A 22,955-nucleotide genomic window follows, 5' to 3' on the forward strand; every position below is an offset into this window, starting at 1 on the left:
CTTATTGCAGCCGAAGATCGTATGATCTTAGCCACCTTTCACATCTTACTCGTACTTGAAAAATATGAAAGAAACATAATACTACTATCATAGTTAGTGTGTCATGCGTTTGGGAAAATCATCGAAGAGACAAAGTAGATAGGTCGATACGCCCGACAAAAGAGAATTCGCCCAGCCAATCAGTGGCTTTTCAGTGTTTTAAAAGAGGTGAGGTATCCATATCTTAGACACAAGTCTCATTTATCACCAAAAGGCCAGGGATCTGATATGGCCCATGCCTCCAAAGCCACTTAGTGATACATCAGAGTAGCCATCGAGCAAGGGGTGGTTGTTGCATGACCAACTCGGCGTTGAACCTGATTGCTCCTATGGGCCAAGATGCTACAAGGACATGTTCATCATACTTTGCCAATGACTGTGAGTTACGTGGTTGCTGCAGAGCTACTGCGGTAGTGGAAGTTGGTAACCTTGAAGCTGAGGCACTCGCCCCAAAATTTTGCATCAGCCAATACCGTGCGCTCGTCCATCTGTCCTCAAAGATGGCCAAAGACCTAGAAAGCCCTCGTTTGAGATCAATCCTCGCATCTGCTCCAAGACTCAGGCTATACATGGGTTACGCAATCTCAGCGTACTTGCGGCGCAGGAGGACCAGATTCCAATCTTTGCGGATCTCGACCATGGCTTCCTCTTCTTCAGGGGGGAGGGAACCGACTGGTGGGGGTTTCTGGACATTAGTTCCCTGGAGGAAATGTGGGACCCCGTCCCCTGTTTCCAAGGCTGGTACGATGCTCACGGACTCCCAGTCGACGATGCCGACAAGTTTGTATGTCTTGGGATTCACAAGCACGTTCATCAAAGAAATGTCATCGTGCCGTAGGAACTTGATGTCTTCTGGGTCTTCAGTCGCTGAGTAGATTCGAGGTACGACCTCGACAAGTCTATTGACAATCTCGAGCACCTCGGCGCCATCGTCAGCAAGCATCTCGTCGGCTTCGCAGTAGTACTCGGTTCCAGGGGAGAGTGAGAGATGTTGAATGCGCCGGGCAAGCAGATTGGCCTGGGACGCAGCGAGTTCCCGCGCTGTGGTGAAGGGCCCACGGTTAGGGCGAAGGAGCAGGCGTTCATCCCGAAAGAAGCGTGTAGGGACCATGCGCCCGACAACAAAGGTGTCATCAATGCCGGCACCGGGTCCTAGAGTAAGCATGTAGTCGACCCGGTTCCATACATCTGCGTAGTAGATGCTGCCCAGCATGGGAAATGGACGCTGCCTGAGTTCCTTCATGGAACGGGCCAGCTCGACTGTGAGATGCATCTTGGCTTGGAGGGGCATCGTGTCCCAGACTTGCTCGAGCGGTACGCCCCGAACCCTCTCCATGAGAATCCACTCGAAGGTGAACTCGTTTGAGGCGCTAGACGCGTAGGCAATGACCTCGGGCACGGTATTGAAGAGTTCCGCCGGATATAGTCCATGGTGGCCACTTCGCTTTCGGTCTTGAAGAAGGGATCAACAGGAAGGGCAACGCGCATGAGGTACTCGGCAGTCGTGTCGTTGGAAGACAGGCAATACAGCCGATGAAACGCGGCCTGGGCGAAGGGTGAGATGCGGGCATCAGAAGATAAGTCCTCTGGGAGATTCTCGAGGGTAAGCTTGCGTGCGACTCGGATATCGGGTTTTCGCGGCCACACTGGGACGAGGAACCCCGACGTGTCGTTATTTTTCCAACAAAAGTGATGATCGGCGAGGGTGTTGATATGGTTGTGGCCGTGCGATACGCGACTTCGTTTGGAGTTTGCAGCTGTCTTATCCATCTTTACTAGCCAAAGCAGAGATCAGATGAGTCCGGAGTTCAAGGGGGAGGGGAGGTGTTGATTGATTTGACACGGGACAAAATCAGAGGCTAAGAGGGTGAGCAGATTTCCTGCACTGCGCCAACTGAATACAGTACGTACTAGAGACTGGCGGCGCCCTTACCTTAGGTAAGGTAGAGCCAAGCCACACCAAAGGGAACACAAGGACAATCTTTACAATCACTACAGTGTCATCCATCCACCCAACCCATCACTCACCAATGTTACAGTTTGGCTTTACGAGACGTCATATCTACCCAAAGTCCGGTTTTTATATAATTTCAATGTTTTCGACACAGACGATCCTATTCCCAATGTATGTTGATCTTCATTTGATGGCCTTTGAGTGAACTGTTCCTCGAATGCTAACGAGTACAAAAGGTGGAAACAATTCCGTCCATGAGCTTTCCAGGGGACCTGTGGATTAAGATCATTGATTTTGCCATCTCTTCGCAGATTGCATCTTGCGTCAAGGGCGACACGGACGATGCGAAATGTCGCGCTACTCAGGCAATGCCGGAAGACAACACTTTAGCTCTCAAACTATCATGCCGCCATATTTACCAGTTGATCCGAGCACTACACCGCGTTGATGCTATTGGTTCTAGAAGCCAGGCTATATTCCGTATCAGTCTCCGACAAGACACACTTGGTGGTTTTCATCACACTCTCCCGTCTTTCCATGCCCGCGGTGGTGAGAACGCTCATTTGCCCGTTCAGGAGCTTCCTGTGGTTCCACACCTTATGGCACGCTTCAATCCTTTAGATGACCACCACTGGAATAATCATCCCTTTCGAACCGACCTTACTCTCGGCCGATTTCCTAATGTCGCAAAACTCAGCTTAATCCTTCCAACTGACCAACTGAATTGGATTATTGAAGAACTGAAGCGAGATGGGCCCGAAACCGACATTTATCGCAACTCATGGGCTGACAAGTGGGGTCGCGGTCGTTGGAAACAGCACGATCCAGGCTCAAAGGCTTATGAAGATACAGTGTATTGAACAATAGAACATCTGCTGGCGCTTTACCTGTTGTCGTAGCTTATTATCAACCACTTTAGAAAAGGTCAGTGTAAAGTATATATGTGCTCCAGTTAATAGGATAAAGCTTTCAGTGCAATAAATTAACCTGCTTAGAACTAGAGTTCATTCGGTGGTGAGACTTTCAGAAGAGATTTTGGGTTCTTGCGATAGTAAAATCAGTTCCAAACAAAGCTCAAACCATCGGATTACCAAGCGACTCGGTCAAGAAATATCGGCACCTCCGGCTCTACGGTTGTGCCGAGGTAACTTGACCGCCCCGGGACACGGAGCAGTTATGGGCAAACGCCCGAGTAAAGTGGATAGACTATCGCCCCGAAGTGGGGATAGCTTCACCAAAACGGCCTGTCAGTTGCTCCGTGCAGTGGAGACACCGCGTAATTTCTGTCATGCGAACACTTTTGGCAATGCGATCGTGTCTTAGTAATCTGTTTGAAGGGTCTTTGATCTACATGACGTCTTGGGATTGATAAAAAGGACTCTTTCCCCTCCAGTTTAGTAGTCTTCTATCATTCACGTTATATCTTTCATAACTACGACAATAAACAAAATGGCTACCGTTATCATCCAGTACCCCAGCGGTCACGACTTCGATGTCGACTACTACCTCAAGACTCACATGCCTCTTGCCGAGAAGTAAGATTCTATTACCTCAACTGCCGACCGGTACACTAACATAATTGACAGGACATGGAAGTCCAAGGGTCTGAAGAGCGCCGAGGTTATCCAGCTGGGAGGAGACAGCCCCTACCAAATCTACAGCATCCTTCGATGGGAGAGCATGGCCGCTTTCCAGGCCGCTGCTGGCGCTGAGGATGCCAAGGCTGTTCACGACGATGTCAAGAACTTCACTACTGCCAAGGCCGAGGTTCGCGTTGGCGCCACAGTTGGTGAGGCCAAGCTATAAATTATCTATAATGGAAATATTTAATACGAAATAATCCGACACTTGGAGATATATCTTATGTTTTGCCACACGTGTAGTATCGCGAGCGAATTACCATTTTAGGCTATAATATTACAGTAGTTTCCAGCCAATGGGCGACTTGTGCAGACACCATAAGGCTTTCCCCAATTGGCAATCAGGCAGCAAGGCTTTCTGGGTAATCGAGTCAGCATAACCACAAATTCATCTATCTGTCGCGATCGACTTAAGATTTCTGTACTTCTGTCATACCGCGATAATATCTCCGTCTGGCCAGAAATCATCTTGTCCATACAAGCAAGATGCCGTACGGACGTCTTTTACGTGGCCTATACACGCGCCTCGCTCTGATCCATGAAGGTAAATGGCAGGACCCTATCTCTTGTAGCTTCGAGTATGAGTCCCTTGAGGCCAATAATAATGCCAGCCGCTCTTATTCGGCGCTCTCATACGTTTGGGGAAACTCCAAAGCTAAAGAAACCATTCGGATTGATGGGCATGAACACAAGATCAGCGTGAACCTCGCCTGTGCTATTCGACATCTGAGAGATGAGAGACACCTCTTACTAATTTGGATCGACGCTATAGTAAGCTTTCCCCAGATTCTGTCCGAGATCTAGAGGATTAATGACTTTATCCTAGTGCATTAATCAGGACGACATTGACGAAAGAAGTTCCCAAGTTTCAATGATGCGGGATATCTATGCTCGCGCACAGCGAGTGATCGTGTTCTTAGGCGATGGGTCCTACTTCCGAATCCCTCAAGACTATGCAAAGTCTCCACCACCTGCTCCCATGACATTCTCAACGTTTACCCAGGATGCCCCATTGATAAGCGATTTTCACAACAATTGGGAGACGCTGTGCCGGCGTCCAGAATGGTACTCGTTTTGCGCAATCTGTGTCCTTCGACTTCTGGAAGACGTGGACGGCTACAGCGATACATTGAACTGTATTGCAACCGGGAAGGCCTCTTCAAAATTGAGACTTTTTGAGCTTGTCAGACAGTTCATGAATAGCCAATGGTGGCAGCGTGTCTGGGTCGTTCAAGAGGCCACTGTTACATCTGAAGTTGTGATTCAGTATGGGAACGTCAGGATCCCATGGCCGATGCTTGCTACGGCAGCAGGTGTCTGTGAGAAACTAGGATGGGGTCGACATGATGTGGGATCTGAGTCTTTTCTGGGCATCGAAAGAGAATACGCCAAGGTGCTGCCACCATTCGCAAGACAGGTCTTTGAGGTTGAGAGGTCGAGGAGGGAGTGGAAAACCCGAAAAGGAACCGGGTTATTGTCTCTCCTACAGGAGTTTTCCGGCCGCAAGGCCACCGATGACCGAGATAAGGTCTTTGCGCTACTTGGCCTCGCAAGTGATATCAGATCCATCAAGCCGAACTATTCCCTCAGCACAGTCCAGGTCCATCGACGCACTGTTATTGATCTGATCAAACACAGCGGCACTCTAATAGCACTTTCTGGCGACATGAAACGGAAGAACAGCCGCGATATTCCATCCTGGATTCCCGATTGGAGTGTTGCAATTGAAGAGCCAGATCGTCGCCGCATGCATGTTGAGGCAGCACGCAAGATCTCTCCACGCTGGGAGATTCAACTCGTCGAAAGTGAGGAAGAATACTGGGAACGGGTGGCCATAAATGTGAACATACTTCACGAAGAAATTGAGGCAGGGAAAAGAAGACCGCTACCCGACGACATCGTGGCCAGCCTGATTTCTTACGAGACGATACTCAGGACAAGAACTTATGGATCAGAGTTAATGCTTGAAGAAACTCTCGACTCTTCGCAAGAAGAGGCGATCCAGTTGTGCAAAGTGATGTACACGGAGTTCAAAGAAAACGTTACAAAGTTTTGGCTGTCGACACCAATACGGAGATTTATCAAAGCACATCTTGCCCTGCCACTTACCCCATCATCGGGAGAGTATTACAGAATGGACATCATCAAGTGCTGCGCCAAGATATACTGCTCAAAGATCCTGGACTTGTGGGTTCAAAGGTTACGGGAACGATACAATACCTTACTCGTCTCTTATGAAGAGCAAGAGCGTATTGTGTGGGACCATTACTGGTATTTCCCTGATGGTTGGACTTGGGACGAATACATACGCATGACATTCCCGACACTGGTGAGATCTTATAGAAACAAAGTTTACACCAAAGGCGAGCTGGCCGAGTCGGAGATACTGAGTTTATTATCAACCCCATCAGAAGCGACAGCCTTCCTTGAGAGGGAGCGAGTCTTCATAGATTCTATGACCTTCACCGACCCCCAGACGAACTCAGGTGGTATAGGAACATTTGAGTCACTTCCTGAGCTGGTAAATCTATCCTCGGAAGTCCTGAACCTCCGGACTGGTACAGACATCTTACAGGCCGTACAGAGAGTCAGATATGCTTGTAAGGATCTCATCAACTCAGCTCACAATAACGTGATCGATCCCGAGCTTGACTATACAACGCTATTCTCAACATCCGTTGTCTTCCTTGAATCTTCGTCATGGATGCGCTGTCTGAGGGATAATAGGCCTCAGAAGTTCGATTTCGACGACCAGATGTTCTTGGAGTCGAGGCGGCAAAGGCAACGTGCAGTACTCAGTGAGGGCGCAAACATCCTGCACATAAGTACAAAGCACATTGCGACTGTGGGTGATTGCAGTGAAAGGTTAATTACCTGGGTGGATTCAGCCTCGCGTATATTTACCATCAGCCAGTGGGCAGTGTTGGCACTGAAAAGTAAGACTCGAGATTTCGCTTTGCGTTTCGCTACAACTCTTGTCGGTGGATTGTATGAGGAGTCGCCAGGGAAATTTCGACAACTTCGTCGACCAGAAGAAGACGGGTTGCTGTGGAGCTGGTTTGAGTCCTCCGTACTACCTCGTCTATGCGCTGTTAACACCGCTGTCAACAATCAGCAATTTACGTGGCTTATGGACGGGAAGACCGATGGCAAGATTGAGTCGGATATCAAGAAGTCTTTCGATACGGAGATGAGGCTCGCTACTGAAGGAAGGGTGTTCTTCACTACAAAGGACCACGGTATGGGTCTTGGACCAGCATCTATGATGCCACAAGATCAGGTTGATATACTACCAGGTGGTACCAGACCGTTTGTTTTGCGGCTGCGTCCATGGAACAGAGGTAGCCCAACGGTTGAGTGCGAAGTTGTTGGAGACTGCTTCTTTATGAGAGATGAGGTGGAACATAATGAGGGCGAAGAGGGTTCGCTGCAGGGATGCCTTCCTGTGGAAATCCTAGGTGGGCTTCTTTCCAGCAACGTTGTAAGAAAGGATATCACCTTGGTTTAATACATCAAGAGTGCATCACTCGTTTGAGCTACACTCAGGCCAGGCTTAAATATAGATGTCACTGCGTACCGACCTTGCACGATGGAATTAGAAGGGGAGGATAGAGTGCCTGGTCTAGAAGCTTGTTCTATATGACGTAGCCTGAGTGATCCAACTGGGAAGTGCTCGTCTGACCAGTCTTCAGATGCAGATAACTTCGCCCTACAGGGATTGCCCTGTAAGCATAAAACACCTCACAGCTGATGTTGAAAATGGGGTGTTGAGAGTTCTATGTCTCGGAACAACGGTGCGGTATCCTACAGCTGATGAAGCTATTGGCGATCTTCCGGGGTATCTCTAGAACTCTTCACGGTCAGATAAGCATATAAAGTCGAGTAAATGGAAGCTATCTCAAGACTCATCATCATTCATTTGACCACCTGTATTAAGAGTTTCAATCTTTATTCACAAGTCTCTTGCACCATGGATGTAGCAAGACATCCCGCGGCTAGCCGTCAGCCTACATCGACCCATAAGCCAGTCAGTAAATGGCTCCCATCACAGCGACCCGGTATCCAACAGTGGCTAACCTGCAAACTCTGCGAAGCCAGAGAAAGAACCGATCTGAAACTTGACTCGAGCCTTGTTTCCTTCAAAGAAGTAGTCAACAGCGACCCGACTTGGGAAAGTCTCTCCAACGACATGTTCACCCAATGGTCAAAGAACTACGACACAGGCGCAGAAGCGGCCCTTGAGAGCTTTGATGACTCTATAGAGGTGCTGAATATCATCGTCCAATCACCAGCATCATTCTTCGACAGACATGGACCTCCACCTGCTATGTGGATGATTGGCTTTCCCATCAACGCTGTGTTAGACTGGCCAATGGGCACACTAGCAGGCTATGAATTCTGGCTTATACCCGCAATCAACGCATCTTTTAGGAATGTCCTCAATACATGGACTTGTTTCTTGAGATCGTCCGCCTTGCAATCCGGTCTGAAGAATTGGCCATATCAAGACACTCTTGGGATGATTGCGCAGGTAGAAAATGGGGGTCATACAGGCTCGTCTTTTCACCAGATATTTGTGTGTGATCCTACGGCTCCATATTATGGTTTTGGGACATGGGATGGGTTCTTTAGGAAGGCCGGCAATGGCTTGCATCCAGGCTTATGAGGCCTTGGTCTTGTCTAGGGAAGCGCTTTAGAGATAGAATATGAGGTGGCCATGGTAGAGCCACACGTTGATGATCGCCATGGTGTTGTGGATGATGAAATCAGAGAATAACAACAATACTTATCGTCATCTGGATAGAGTAAGAGAGCATGCATGTAATCAAGTCTGAGACATCCAGATTGAGTAACCGTCTGCATGTCAGCGCTTAACTATTCTCCATCTGGTAGATTTAAAGAAACTCTACAACCTTCCAAATCAGAAAATCAGATCATATCATCTTGTCTTGGTGCTCCATTGTCGGACTAGCGAGTCCTAGCGAGTGTAACCTTTGCCGGGCCGAGGTGGATCTCTGGTCGATTCATATTGGATCAGAATCTCTCCCCGCACAAACTGCCCTTGTTTTTCAATCTTCCTGGAATGCCCACAGACTCTGGCTGCAGGGATGAGAACTGCTTCGGGGTACGTAGTTTTGTCGAGAAGGATTTGAACTAACCAAGCTAGCAAAAACACCAAATTGTTAGGCAAAAATAGCAAATTGTTAGGAACGATCTCTCTCATATCTCACATCTAATGATCCTCTAATTAGATTAAGTGTTCAAGCTGTGGAATGACTTATGTCAGAACATCGATATGCAGAATCCCTGTTATCTGTGACAGGTCAGTTGCATGTTGGTCCGAAAATCATCATGTTATGTTTACTTGTTGGTCGAAATCCATGCAATACTCAGTTGAGATGAGAGAAAACAATGCACCTCCTCACAAACATAATTGGCCATTGAAAGTGCCGCTGCAGTATTTAAGCTTGATCGCCCTGATCGACCGTTCCGTGGCTTCTTGATGCTGCATCATCCAAAAGCAAAAACCACTAGTCGACAAGATGACAACCCAAGGCGAAGACTTTTTCGTGGCGCCTGATGAGGATGTTGGATCACCTATCGCTTGACTAAGAATTTTTGCTGATAACGTTGCAGCTTCAAGATGATCGGGATTCATCGATTGGCGATGAGGCGTCTATTGCTATTTCTTCGACAGCAAGTCTTAGTAGCTCGATTCTCGACTTTCGTCAAGAGAATGGACGGACTTACCATGGCTACAAGGAAGGAAGTGAGTTACACTCAGCTCATGCTAGCTCACTTGACTGATCCACCATAAGAATATTTCCTTCCCAACGACGAGCGAGAAAACGACAGACTGGGTAAGCCAAATCATCCACATTCCAGTCATCATCGATGCTAAGAGCAACCCAGACCTACAGCACAACCTGTTTCTTCTTACCTTTGATAACAAACTTGGACTCTGCCCACCAAACCTCCCCGAGACCAAGGTCAAGCGTGTTCTTGACGTCGGCACTGGTACGGGAATATGGGCCATCGACTTCGGTGATGAGCATCCCGAAGCTGAAGTCATTGGTGTCGACCTATCTCCAATCCAACCGAGCTTGTCAGTCCCAGACGGCAATTAGTACTGGTGTGGACGCTGATTAACGTAGTGTTCCGCCCAACGTTCGTTTCATCATAGACGATATCCACGAAGACTGGGACTTTGCCGAACCCTTTGACTACGTACATAGCAGGATGATGAACTTTAGTATCCCGGATTGGCCTGCATATGTGAAGAAGATCTACCAGTATGTCCGGCAGAATATCCATCATTCCCAAGTACTGACCGTTCTAGGAATCTTGCGCCTGGTGGCTGGGTCGAAATCCAAGAAATCGATGTAATCGCCCGATCCGACGACGGCACCCTGACTTCCGACAGCGCCATCACTAAATGGTGTAAGCTTCTCGACGAGGCATCAGTCAAACTCCAGCAACCCTACAAAGGAGTTCATGAATTTAAACATGTCTTGTCTGAGGCAGGCTTTACCGAGATCGTCGATATGCGTTTTAAGTGGCCGATCAATCACTGGCCAAAGGACAAGAAATACAAAGAGTTGGGAGTTTGGCACCATGAGAATGCTGCTAGCGCATTGGAATCGGTCACTATGGCTCCAATCACAAGGGCTTTTGGCTGGACTGTTGATGAAGTCCAAGTCCTACTTGCCAATGTCAGGAAGGAATTGAATGATACCAAGATCCATGGATACTGGCCAATGTGAGTGCATGCGCAGAGTGGCTATTTGTGTGACTAACCTTTCGGTAGTTGTTCTGTCTATGGGAGGAAACCACTTGCCTAGGTACCAGTAGCGCTGGGACGCCAGACAGGGATTGTTGGAGATCACGTATGTAGGGTAATACTCTTAGCTGAAGGAAACCCGGTGTATTCCCCTTAGGCCGAATTTGCCGATCCCGACTCTAGACAATCAACACAAATCATTGGCCATTGACTCCGAGACATTTCAATTCCGACACCGGACTCGGGCTGAAGTTAAATTCCGCGGAACATCCGCGCGTGCCGCAAGCCATTTAAATTGCAAGATCTGATCTTATCTGATCCTTTTTGTCTCTGCATTTTATGTTTCCAATTCACTTACTCCACCTCTTTTCATTGACCTCAGTTGACCAATATGAATTTGAAGGACCTGGACCTATACTTTGAAATCTTTAAAACTGTTCTTTCGTTCATCACTCGTCTAACGGTTCAGAAAGGACAGGCGATTGTTCACCGTCACACCTACCGCCTTATATCTGATCCGCGCAATGTAATCGTCGTCGGAGGGTCATTCGCAGGTGCCCTTTTAGCCCAACGCTTATGCCACACAGTACCCTCTGGTTATCGCGTAATCCTTATCGAAAAGCATTCCCACTTCAATCATGCCTTCGGCTTTCCTCGTAACGCCGTCTTCTCCGGACGAGAGCACCACGCCTTCATTTCGTATGACAATCTTGCTAAGGGAGCACCTGATGGTATTTTCCAGCAGGTTCGCGACGAAGTTACTGATGTGACTGAGTCACATGTCAACACCGCTGGTGGCGTTTCGCTGCCGTATGAGTACCTCATTATCGCGACAGGTGCAGCCCAGCCACCCCCAGGACGTCTGATTGCCGACACCAAAGAAGACGGGATCAAAGAGCTCAAAGGATATCAACAGCGTATTGAGAAGGCCGACAGAGTCGCAGTCATTGGAGGAGGAGCTGTCGGTGTTGAGCTGGTCACTGAGATCAAAGAGAGATACCCTGACAAACAGGTCACGCTCATCCACTCTAGAGAACACCTGTTGCCCAGGTTTGGCCCCAAGCTCCACGAACGCGTTCTGGAGACGCTCCAGAAGCAGGAAATTGAGGTCCTGTTGGGTGAAAGACCTGCTTATCCCAGTGATGCCGGTCAACTTGTACAAGAAACCAGTCTGAAAGTGGCCACTGGGGAGACAAGAACCTGGGACTTGGTGGTAGGTCAGGATAAGACATTCCTAGAACAAACTGACCCTTCAACAGATTCCTTGCACAGGCCTTCGCCCGCGATCCGAGCTTCTATCTGAATACTCACCCAAGAGTATTGCACCCAACGGAGAGATACTTGTTGGACCGACTCTCCAAGTTCAACATCTACCCTCTGACAAAAAGAACATCTTTGGTCTCGGCGACGTGGCACAATCTGGTGGTCCGAAGCAAGCTCGAGCTGGCCTTATGCAAGCTGAGGTTGTCATCAGTAACCTTCTTCAGTTAATGAAAGGTGGCACAGCCAAGGATAAATACGTTCCCCATTTCTTCGAGAATACACTCAACCTGACCTTGGGAAAGGTAAGTACATTCTTTTCTTTTGTTCTATATACCATTGGGGTTGACCTTTTTGCAGGAACATGCTGTGATGTGGATGCAGAAGGGTGATTACGAGTGGATCAAGGAGACTAAGGGACCTGATGAGGACTTGAATGCCAGGCAAACGAGATGGCAGCTGAATGCCAAGATTGAAGAGGACACAGGAAACAAAGGTTCACATTGATGTAGATTGTCCAGTCGCCACCCACCAAGACTACCAGGATACGGTTATTTACCCAGAGAAGAATATTTATTACCAGCCTAATACAACCATATCATTACAGTCTTCTAGTAGAAGCTCCTCCTCTGCTCCGCCAAAGCCCCTAACTTCAAAGCCAAAAGCTTACTAGCAGACCCCTCCCTCAAATGCCCCTGCTCCTCCGTTCTTCCTCGCGGACTATTCCCATTCACATTTCCACTCATGCTCATGATCCTCGATTGCCTCAAACTCGAAACACTCATACTTCTTCTTTCGGAAGCAGATCCCAAACTCATACTCTGTCTCGAACTCGCAGCAACACTCTGCGCTCGAGACCTCTTATTCAACCCCTCCATCTTGAGTAATGATTCTCCAGCGCTAGTGGCGCTTGATGCACCAAGACTTATGGATGTACGACGGGAAGAACGGGAGGATGTGCGGGATGAGACGCTTGGTGTCGAGGCGTAGCCTGTCATCATCATCATTCGTGCGCTGAGCATCTGGTTGTTCGCTGCGAGCAGAGCGTTCGGATCTAAGGTGAGAGCAGTTTGCAGGTTTTGAAGCTGGTATGCGCTGGGCATATTACTTAAGCGACGAATTGCGGTTTTGTTGTTTTGGATGAAAGTGGACATGCTTGAGACGGCACCCACGTTTAATCGGTCCGCTGCTGACTCGACCGCCGTTGTACTGTTGATGTGACTTCGTTCTTGATGCACCGCGTTGACGCTGACTGGCTCGGGCACTGGTTCATCTTCGATGGTGGTCATGCTGATGCGACGATTGATCTGCGTGACTACCTGATCAAAGTTCGTCTTCTGAGAACCAGTGTAGAAATCAGCTTGCTCCATGACCATCTCACTGCGGATTTCCCGTGTGAGCACGAAGAAAGTCTTGTCGCGGATACACTTCCTGACAAATGCCCAGCGTGTGCGGGCGGGGTTGTGTTCAAGCTCAGGCTGGTACACGGACAGGCGAGCAAGTTGAGCGTAGAAGTTTGCCAACCTGTGAGCCATCTTCTCCAATGTTTGGAGTAGGAAGGTGGATAGTGCAGCAACAGGTGTGGCGTCAGGGTCATCGTGATCAAGCATGGAAGCGACGTTGTCAAAGGCGTCCATACCATTACACGCTTCCTGTCGGAGATCTTCGAGGAGTTCGATGTCAAGCTGGACGCATTTAGCAGTGTAGCTAAACACACCTCGCTCCTGGAATCGAAGTTGAGAATTGGGATCGCAGATAAGATCACCAAGGGCGCTGATCTCCTTAGTAACCTTGGCCGCGTCCAGGCCTGTCTTAGCACGAGCGATGACACCGAGAATGTCGGGTAGCTTGTAGGCAGCGCCAGGTCCACCAGCGCTGGCAAAGACGAATGAGAGCCGAAGAACGAGTTCTTCTAGCTTGGGTCCGAATAGTGCTGCGAAGCCACCTTGGAGAAGACGGCTTTGGTAGCCGTAGAATGTGCGGATGGCGATGGTGTTGGGAAGATCTTCGCGTTGCCAGATGTTGGTGATACCATTAGGATCATCCTTCGATGGCGCGTCGAGTGTGTCGCCCATGATGTCGTTCATCTCGAATTGATGAGCGACAAGTGTCTCGACATTGGTTCGGAGGTACGCTGACCAGAGATCATGCATCGTCGAAAGATCCTTGTCGCGATAGTCTGGCTTGGGCGACAAGTGGCCGATGAAGTACCGCGTAAGAAGACTCGATACTTCGGGATTGTTCGTGTGAGCGAGGTTGTCGAAAGACTTGGTGCAGTCCACTCCAGCGTTGGATTTGATGATCAGGGTACCGCCGGGATGCATTGGGCAGAAGTCAGTGACATCGTAGACACTGCCATGAACAGAAATCCACATACGTCCGCCCTTGCGATGACCAGTATGCAAAGCCAGACTGGATTGAGAGATGGTGGGAAGATTGACGGGTAGTGCTCGTGGAGACATGAAGACATCCAACATGAATCGTCGCTCAGCGAAAGCCTTGTTGATGATCTTGTCAACCGTCTCCATAGTCGCAGTGCGATATGTGTAGATCGCCTTGCGAATACCACTCATAACAGAGTCAAACACAGCGACAGACCCACAAACATACATATACCCACCCAAACCACCTTGCTTCTTGGACATGACCATATCACAAACAGTACTACCCTGCTCAACGATAAGCGTATCAATGTACCTTGGTGAAATCTCCTTGTCGACAAGATCACGGAGTACATCATCATAGACCAAACCATTCGAGTCACGCGATAAAGCGAGGTGGACTTCCATGAAACCAATGTTGACGAGCTTGCGGAGTTCGGACTCGTAGGAGAATTTGTCGCGGGATTGAACGCCGAGGTAGAGAAGGTTGCGACCGCCTGAGAGACCGGATGTGGCGAGACGGTGTTGCCAGAAACTGCGGAAGGGAGCGATGCCGCTTCCTCCTGCGAAGAAGGCGCATGGGGCCATGTCGTCGATGGGGAGGGTGAAGGATACAGGTCGTGAGACGCCGACGAGGACATCGTCTGCTAGGATTGCGCTATCGGCTCCTGTTGATGGGTCGGGGTTGAAGAAGCCACTGGAGACACCAGCACGGACTATGTTCTCGCCTTCGGAGAACATGGAGCAAAGATCATACTCCGATCGAGAAATGGTGAGATCAACAGTACTCGGCAAAAGCTCATTGCTGTAGCTTGAGATGGAGTACGTCCTGGGAACTTCCAACGCGACAAGATCCGTCAACCAATCCAGATCATCAAGACTAAAAGCCTTGTCCCAGATATGACTGGGCGTATCCATAACAGCTCGCTGTAGAAGATCACCCAAGGAGCCGCGAACAGGCCATTCATCGGTAGCGAGGACTTGAAGAACAGTGTTGGAAGAAGCGTGAAGAAGTTCGTGCACCTTGACGGTGAGATCTTTGGTGATAGGCGCAAGATGACCGCGACGAAGAATGTCGAGGACTGTAAGCCCGTGAGGTGTTCGAGTAACGGAGGATAAATGCTGGGAGAAACGAGACCATGTTCCGTTGGTGTCGACGGGAAGACGAAGATGATGATCCAAACCCAAAGAGGCAACCATCTTGGCTACTTCCTCCCAGGAATTGAGAGGCATGACGGCCATTCGATCACCAGGTTGAAAGGTGATACCCGTATCGCGGATATCGATCGTAACCATGGCAGTCCCTCTCTTAACATCCTTATCAACAGGACTAACACCAGCAACCCGTCCAAGATAGCGACACTCCTCAAAACTGCCCCTCATAGAGTGCGGTTCCAAATCAAGCTTCCCTCTAAACGGCTCCAAACGTTCCTTCATCGCATCCGAGAATTGCCGATGGGTCTCCTCCCAAGGGCGGGTAGCATCTGCAGCGCCTGAAAGACCGTTTGTAGCAGTACGGCCTGTCTTGGCAGCGACTTCAAGAATGCCAAAGACTTTGTACCGGTGGACACCCATGAAGCCGCGTTCGCCGGTGTAGGCTTCGACAATGCCTTCGAGAACACCTTTGAGGCGGGGGTCGTTGGACTGTTGGACGAAGGCGGGGATGGAGTAGTGGTATTGGACGGCTGCGATGAAGGCGCGGTGGTTGGAGGGGAGCCAAGCTCGGAGGTGGAGAGCTTCTTGGCCGAGGAAGGAAGAGTGGCTGTCACTATTAGCATAATCCCCATACTCAAGGATATGACTTACGTCTTTCGACCGAGGAATGCATCCATCATCAGATATGGTGGGAATTGCAGACCGGACGCAGCAGGACATCGCTTGGATAATGGTGTAGAGAATAATCCCCAGCGAACCCACTTATCAGCAGAGACATAGTTATCGCCTGCGTTGGGATTGGCTGAGATGCTGTGGAAGGCATTGGGCATTCGTTCGAGGATTTCCTTGAGGCGGATGAGTTCGTGGAGAAGACCTTCGACGTTGTTGGTCATGACGTGTTCTTGACAGGCGGCGATGGCGTCGGGGCCGTGCTGGAAGGACGCTGTATAGATGTTAGTAAAGAGTGAATGGGGTTTGGGTGGGAGACTTACCGGATGTATCAGCGCAGCCTTTGAGAAAGGCGACTTCAGCGCGTTCCCCAAACATCGGCCATCGAAGGTCGGTGTTGTCGAAGCGTGCAAGATAAGGGTACGTCGACTTGGTATCGCGAATCTTGAGGTTGTACGACGCCTGATCCGGGAACGACAAGTGAGGCAGCGTACGTCCCATGCGTCTTGAAATCTGATAGTAAGGCAACGCAATGCACATAGGAATACCCTCCAACTCCTCACACAACTCATCGCCCATCTCACACGTGGGTTTCGTCGAAGTGCCATTCGTAACAGCAACACCATCCTTCCCATCATGACGATCCTCAAAACGATAGATGGAGCAGAGCATTCCCAATGCGACGACAGCGCCCCAGAGTGCTTGATCGGGAATGATATCCTTCGTCCCCTCGACAAGTGGTAACTTGGCAACAGCTTCCCTCACGCGACCACGTGCACAACACCCAGGCATACGTTCACAAAGATCAGACCAGATCCTCCCCGGAGATCTTGCAAGTGCAGCGATAGGCTCTTCATAATCTGGTGGACAGAAGCCGTGTTCGACAGAGAGATAACCGTCGCGCCATCCTGTAACGGGACCGATTTCTTCGGCGCGACGGAGGACTTGACGCGCTGGTGCGCCGAGAGCGGTCGCAAGGATGGAATGGTCGGATGCGTTGAGGGCGTCGAGTTCAGATTGGGAGCGGGCGTTGTCGAGGGTTTGACGGGTTGGGTAGGAAGTATACAAAAGTTCGTTGATGGATTTTCGCTCTCGTGTACGTAGCCAGTCATCTGGATCGATGCCACGAGGAATGTCAAAAGCAGCGTGGATATCACCAGGTTGACTCGCGCCAGAAAAAGCACAACCTCGTCGCTGACCACCAGATCCACCACGAGATGAGCGAGTCACAGGACATGAAGTCCCAGCCGAACCAGAAACAGGACAAGAAGCGCGCGACATTTTATTAATGCGGTAATGACAAAAAGGTATAATAGATAAAATCAGGCCACCAGGGCAATAAGAAGCGAAATAACTAAACAAAAAGGTAACAAAGAAACAATATCACGCCACCAGGGCGATCTGAAAGAGTGAATGGAGATGGAAGAGAAACAAAGCTCGAGAAAAAACATCCGAGGCCGGCCTAGGTAAATAATAAAATTCTGGAGATAGTGTTTCAGATTCGTTGCAGATGGAAACGTGCCAAGAGCTGGAGTATGAGATTGCGTTACATCGTTGAGGAGATTTTAAGCATATTTAGTGGAGGTTGAGACGATGGTGTGTCCGGCTGTGAAAATTGCCGTTTTCTGTCAGATTTTGGGGGTTTTGATTGGTGTAGGCGTGATGTGAAACGTTGATAGGGATGAAAACGAGATCTTGGCTGGAAGTGGACCTCGTCGTAATGTAACCTCCCACATCACGTACCCTACAGTCATAATGCTCAGAAGTATTCTGATGAACAATAACTATGAGATGGAAGTATTCCAAGTTGTTTCTTAATGAATGAATAATGTATGCTTGGGTATTTCACTCAAGAATTTTGCTAGGTTTAGCAAAAAGTTGCATTCCAATTAAGTGAGCCGCACAGCCAGTTTCGTGACGTGACAAATGTTTTGCAGTCGGGCGTGAACGACCCTGGACCGCCGAAAATTGAAGTCTGTTCAGAGGATGTCAACAATATCCCAGCGCACAATAATGTTATTGAGCCTGTTAGATCACGAAAGCGCCTTTATGACTCAAGTCTAACCATCCCGCCTGCCATCATTCTTTTGTCGGCTATCGTGCTGGTACGTACTTAATCAGGCTCGGGATAACCTGGAGAAGCTGAAAGACGACTGACGTCTGTGAAGCCTTTAGCGCTCGTGGCTGTCCAATCATTTTTACTGTCTCCTGCGGTGTGACCAACTTATAAAATCAGGCTACCAGTAATAACATGAGCATATTGCGGCGTCGAATTCTCAGCGCCTACAACCCGTATCGACGTGCGTGACCGCAGAGCCTAAGGTATTTAAGCAGTCCCGTCAAGTAGAGCTTTAATCGTATTCTCGTCTGCTTCATACTGCAAACTACCATCGACAAGAAATTTGAACTGAAAATGAGCGACGATGTATCCCTTCTTGACAGTGACCTTCGACAAGCCCCAAGGGGACCAGTCCAGCGCAACACCGTAGCAGGTGTCCCCGCCCGACTCAAACCATGGCGCATAATCTTTCAAATGGTAATTTTCAATCTTGTGTGTAGGTATAAATTGGGTCTACAACCAGGCTACAACTCACTTATACTTTATAGCTTTATTTGTCATGGTCCTCCACTGGGTATTCTTCGACCAGCTGAACAATAGACCAGTCGACGAAACAATCCCCCAGAATCTCTCATCCGCCCTAGCCAATTTCCTAGCCATTTTAGCAGAGATTGCCCTTCTCGGAGGTCTCGGTATCGCCTACGAACAAATTCTGCGCAACGTTTGGAAGAAACGACCAGTATTTGGATTAGAGGAAGTACTCGGAACCCTCAACTCCAGCCCGTGGAATCTCTTTCGACGTAAAGTCTTCCGTTGGATCAGCAAGGTTAGAGAGCTTTGGATAGTCAGCCTACTCTGCGCCGGGATTCCGTTTGCGATTGTGTTCCCGCCTGGTGCTCTGACTGTCGAGTTCGAGAATTCTGTCATTACGACGCTGCGCAATGTGCCGACTATGAACATCAGCGACTATGGAAATGGGACGTATGGATCGTTTGTTGAGAAGTCTTTGTTTGAGATGAATGGCGACTTCAGCTACATGTGAGTATTCGACTCCAGAATGAATCTTTGCTAACATCGTGCAGGAATGAAGTACGACCTAGTCTCAGAGCGTTGGCTAGTCAAGTTCTCTCTTCAGGTAAACATGTCAGACTCAATTCGCCATGCGGTAGCTCTTGCGAGTACAATATCTCCATAGACGGCCCGCGATTCAATTGCCGACACATCGGCCCCGAAGAAGCACTGATTAGCAATTGTCCAACTATCTACGCGGCCAAAGACCACATCAACCGCAGTTCAGATGCTCTATACAGCCGCGCCAGCAATTCCTTCAAAATAAGCTGGTTCGCAGAATTGTGCAATAATCAGACCCTGAAGACACTGGATTGCCATACAACGCTAGCAACATATAATCTCCAGATAAACAACTCACGCGATGCATCTCAGTCCATCACCGTGAAGGTTGAGAATGAAAGAGAATTCTGGAATGACACAGCTTGGATCCAAACGCAATTCTTCTATTATTTCTTCTACGGGGATGATCCTTTCGAAGTATTGAAAGCCAACGACACCCTGCGCGCCAACTTTACAAATGCACAGGCTTTTGCGATTAGCCGAGGGGCGGTGGATGCTCTGCAAGGTGCAGCGACGAGGAGTGAGTGCTGCTTTCAACGCAAATACATGACATGCTAACATTCTCAGATTTGGATGGTTTTAGCCGATTTTTCCAAGGAAACGCTACAGAAGTTTTAGGTAGTCCCTACGTCGGCATGAAAGATAGGTTCAGTACTGAGCTTGATATCACGCCGGAAAAGATTGAGCGTTATCTACAAGATGTGGTGGTATCGACAATCTCGCTGGGTGTATCGACACACGATGGGGATGTGCAGGCTAAAACAGGGGCAGAGATTTACAAGTTTAGCGACAAGGTTCAATTCTTTGCGGGTTATGGGTCCTCTGTTGCTGTTGCTGTCTGCATTTGTGTTTTTAGTTGCATTTCCATCATCCGGAACCGGGGAGCAAGTGGTCCTACGCTCGTTAGAGCCATACCGCTGCAGAGATTTGAGGCTCTAGGATAAGTTGTCGAGGCCGAGGTGTCTGTTTTCATAGACTTGATTTCTATTTCCAAGTCATGGCTGATGCAACAATTAAGTCTTTTTTTTGAGGAGCGAGTGCTGCAAAGTATACGGAAATCTGGATGGAAGCAAGGAAGTAGGGCATTTTATACCCTGCCTGAACCTTATGTGACGGCGAGGCAAGAAAGGGTCATGTGTGGGTAAAGGTGTCATAATGCCTTGTGAAAAGTATGAATGTCTTCACAAAGCTCAACTGATCCAATTGCCCCTATGATCAACAACTTTACTAGACGATGCCATTTTGCTTCATGAACAGACTAGTGGTGAATTCCAATCGACATGATAGCTACATTCTGTTCTGGGAAGGATTATAAGAAGGCATGTGAGGATGTTGAGAGCAACAAGGTTATTAAAGGTGTTCTCAGATGGCTTAATCAAGCCCTGAAGATGTTAACTAAGGCCTCAATCGCGATGTTATTATAAGTAAATAAAGGCAACAATACATGTCGATGCATTGTTGCAGACGCCCTGTGTTGTAAGAGCCTTGATTGTTGATTACCAGGAGTCACGGGGGTTTGATTTACACAAGCATAGCGATTAATTGTGGACAGACCCGCTCGTCGAACTTGATCTAGATGACTCGGAGATATGTCCAAGTCAGGGACACTACGGAATGAACTCTTATGCTTGGACTTGCTAGTACTGATACTTTCGACTACCAGGATCTGTGCCCCAAGCGCACAGCCCTGCCAAGAACACCGTGTCGATCTTCTGAGGGGTTACAGACCACTCATAGCATTCAGTTACAAGACCGGGTTCCCGTCAACCCAAAAACCCCTCACGAATGATAACAGGGATAAACGATGCCCGCACTCCATGATTATCATTCGCCGTGTTTGTCGGCGTCAGCGGACCGCTCACACGGCTGGTCGCTGGTTTTGGACTGCGTCAGCGAGTACAAGACTGACCAGCCTGCCGCTTTAGTAACTTCTTAAAATCCGCACCCTTTCACTGTATCGAAAAAACAACCAATTCGATATCCAAAGTTGATAAAGACTATGTCCGACATGTGTTCCAAAATCGATACAACGGTGAGTCCCTCCCATGCTCCCTCGTTGTGCAGAGCAATGTGCTTACGCGTCTGACCAAAGGTCTATCCGGGCAACATCATCAACAATGAGTTTGTCCCAACGGCCAAAACACTTCATTGCATCAACCCGTCCACAGGAGAGACCCTATGGGAGGTTCCCTGCGCCACCAGAAGTGATGTCGACAAGGCTGTCCAACATGCCCGAACGGTCTTCAAGAGCTGGTCTAGAGTTCCATTCGACAGCCGAGCAAAGATGCTTTTCGCCTACACGGATGCCATCGAAGCTGAACGCGAAGAGCTCGAGAAGCTGCTCGTCAAAGAGTCGGGTAAGCCTCTCGAGCTCGCCAAGACCGAGTTCGACATGAGCTTGAGATGGCTGCGAGAATTTGCCACCATGGAGGTCAAGGATGAGGTACTTGATGATAACGAAGACCGGACCATAACCCAGACCTTCCCTCCTCTGGGCGTGTGTTGCGGAATTGTTCCATGGAATTGGCCTGTTCTCCTTGGACTTGGTAAAATTGGCCCGGCGCTCATTACTGGAAACGTCATAATAGTCAAACCATCACCTTTTACACCATATTGCGACTTGAAGCTCGGTGAGATTGGAAGCAAGATTTTCCCGCCGGGTGTCCTCCAGGTTATCAGCGGCGACGATAGTCTTGGGCCAATGCTTACAGAGCACCCAGATATCGATAAGATCACCTTTACCGGATCAATCGAGACAGGTAAGCGAGTTATGCAAAGCTGCGCAAAGACCCTGAAGAGTGTGACGCTCGAGCTCGGAGGTAATGACCCAGCTATTATCTGCGATGATGTTGATATCGACGCCATCGTGCCCAAGATAGCAACACTTGTCTTCCTCAACTCGGGCCAAATCTGCATGTTAATCAAGCGCATTTACGTTCATGAGAACATCTACGACAAGTTCCGCGATGCGTTTGTTACTTATGCAAAGACCATCAAAGTTGGCGATGGGTTTGAGCCCGATGTGCTTATCGGCCCTCTCCAGAACTCGATGCAGTAAGTCCCATAGATGAAAGTCACATCAGACAGCGATGTTAACTAAAGAACAGATACGAAAAACTCAAAGACTTGTACATGTCGGTCGTCACAAACAACTGGAAGCTGGCATTGGAGGGACGCATCGTATCAGAGTCAAAGGGATACTTTGTTACCCCTTCCATTATTGACAACCCCCCTGAAGATTCAAAGATCGTTGTCGAAGAGCCTTTCGGGCCCATCGTCCCACTTCTCAAGTGGTCCAGCGAGGATGAAGTGCTTGACCGCGCGAATGCTAGTAAATGCGGGCTGGGCGCTTCAGTCTGGAGTAAGGATTTTGACCGTGCTGAGAGAATGGCTCGTTGTCTATCGGCTGGTAGTGTGTGGATTAACTCACATTTTGATGTTGCTCCTAACGTTCCTTTTGGTGGCCATAAATGGAGCGGAATTGGCAGTGAGTGGGGAATGACTGGGTTGAAGGCGTATTGTAACTCTCGATCGCTGTGGAAGTGGAAGAAATAGGTAAGGTAGACCAGCGAAATCTATAGTTATTTCAGTTAATAGTCAAGATCCTTTATAAGTTCACGTCTAGTCTAAACTTCTTAGAGCTACACCTTTATAGAGATTTGAGAATATGTGATAGGCTGTCAAAGATAGGCTTCTTAATTTTGTACACTTGATTGCTGGAATATTCTGTTCCAGGGCATGGTTAATGCAACAGGTCGACCGCTACAAAGCAATTACCTGTGCTTGGTAAGACATGCTAAATCCTTAGCGCCATCACCCGAAAATAACTGAACACTAGTGGTGTACATCTGCAGCCAAGATATGAGACGAGATACTTCTCCTATGT

At 48.8% G+C, this 22,955-nt stretch overlaps 9 protein-coding genes across 9 annotated transcripts; 7 read left to right on the plus strand and 2 right to left on the minus strand.

The window, feature by feature from the left end:
- Window positions 1-613: 613 nt before the first annotated feature.
- FIESC28_07258 (uncharacterized protein) lies at window positions 614-1,809 on the minus strand (the record flags this gene model as incomplete). The annotated part of the gene is made up of 2 exons (XM_031161399.1): window positions 614-1,429; window positions 1,480-1,809. The coding sequence occupies 2 exons, from the start codon at window positions 1,807-1,809 to the stop codon at window positions 614-616; spliced, it is 1,146 nt and encodes a 381-aa protein (XP_031014515.1).
- A 438-nt stretch (window positions 1,810-2,247) lies between these two features.
- On the plus strand, window positions 2,248-2,853 carry FIESC28_07259 (uncharacterized protein; the record flags this gene model as incomplete). Its single annotated transcript, XM_031161400.1, has 1 exon — window positions 2,248-2,853. The coding sequence occupies one exon, from the start codon at window positions 2,248-2,250 to the stop codon at window positions 2,851-2,853; it is 606 nt and encodes a 201-aa protein (XP_031014516.1).
- Window positions 2,854-3,442: 589 nt separating this feature from the next.
- Window positions 3,443-3,799, plus strand: FIESC28_07260 (uncharacterized protein; the record flags this gene model as incomplete). The annotated part of the gene is made up of 2 exons (XM_031161401.1): window positions 3,443-3,528; window positions 3,580-3,799. The coding sequence occupies 2 exons, from the start codon at window positions 3,443-3,445 to the stop codon at window positions 3,797-3,799; spliced, it is 306 nt and encodes a 101-aa protein (XP_031014517.1).
- A 708-nt stretch (window positions 3,800-4,507) lies between these two features.
- On the plus strand, window positions 4,508-7,141 carry FIESC28_07261 (uncharacterized protein; the record flags this gene model as incomplete). Its single annotated transcript, XM_031161402.1, has 1 exon — window positions 4,508-7,141. One exon carries the CDS (start codon window positions 4,508-4,510, stop codon window positions 7,139-7,141), a length of 2,634 nt encoding a protein of 877 aa, XP_031014518.1.
- Window positions 7,142-7,603: 462 nt separating this feature from the next.
- Window positions 7,604-10,475, plus strand: FIESC28_07262 (uncharacterized protein; the record flags this gene model as incomplete). Its single annotated transcript, XM_031161403.1, has 7 exons — window positions 7,604-8,164; window positions 9,271-9,403; window positions 9,453-9,494; window positions 9,547-9,739; window positions 9,789-9,926; window positions 9,974-10,393; window positions 10,442-10,475. 7 exons carry the CDS (start codon window positions 7,604-7,606, stop codon window positions 10,473-10,475), a joined length of 1,521 nt encoding a protein of 506 aa, XP_031014519.1.
- A 330-nt stretch (window positions 10,476-10,805) lies between these two features.
- FIESC28_07263 (uncharacterized protein) lies at window positions 10,806-12,181 on the plus strand (the record flags this gene model as incomplete). The annotated part of the gene is made up of 3 exons (XM_031161404.1): window positions 10,806-11,627; window positions 11,674-11,979; window positions 12,035-12,181. The coding sequence occupies 3 exons, from the start codon at window positions 10,806-10,808 to the stop codon at window positions 12,179-12,181; spliced, it is 1,275 nt and encodes a 424-aa protein (XP_031014520.1).
- A 213-nt stretch (window positions 12,182-12,394) lies between these two features.
- FIESC28_07264 (uncharacterized protein) lies at window positions 12,395-17,160 on the minus strand (the record flags this gene model as incomplete). Its single annotated transcript, XM_031161405.1, has 4 exons — window positions 12,395-12,495; window positions 12,600-15,817; window positions 15,862-16,153; window positions 16,203-17,160. The coding sequence occupies 4 exons, from the start codon at window positions 17,158-17,160 to the stop codon at window positions 12,395-12,397; spliced, it is 4,569 nt and encodes a 1,522-aa protein (XP_031014521.1).
- Window positions 17,161-17,634: 474 nt separating this feature from the next.
- On the plus strand, window positions 17,635-20,013 carry FIESC28_07265 (uncharacterized protein; the record flags this gene model as incomplete). Its single annotated transcript, XM_031161406.1, has 7 exons — window positions 17,635-17,676; window positions 17,817-17,984; window positions 18,278-18,434; window positions 18,487-18,976; window positions 19,021-19,073; window positions 19,134-19,589; window positions 19,637-20,013. 7 exons carry the CDS (start codon window positions 17,635-17,637, stop codon window positions 20,011-20,013), a joined length of 1,743 nt encoding a protein of 580 aa, XP_031014522.1.
- A 1,064-nt stretch (window positions 20,014-21,077) lies between these two features.
- Window positions 21,078-22,732, plus strand: FIESC28_07266 (uncharacterized protein; the record flags this gene model as incomplete). Its single annotated transcript, XM_031161407.1, has 4 exons — window positions 21,078-21,101; window positions 21,162-22,123; window positions 22,177-22,556; window positions 22,725-22,732. The coding sequence occupies 4 exons, from the start codon at window positions 21,078-21,080 to the stop codon at window positions 22,730-22,732; spliced, it is 1,374 nt and encodes a 457-aa protein (XP_031014523.1).
- Window positions 22,733-22,955: the final 223 nt, after the last annotated feature.

Source organism: Fusarium coffeatum (assembly GCF_003316985.1).
Source record: "Fusarium coffeatum strain FIESC_28 chromosome Unknown BRIP53273_contig_159, whole genome shotgun sequence".
In the NCBI taxonomy this organism is placed as follows: domain Eukaryota; kingdom Fungi; phylum Ascomycota; class Sordariomycetes; order Hypocreales; family Nectriaceae; genus Fusarium; species Fusarium coffeatum.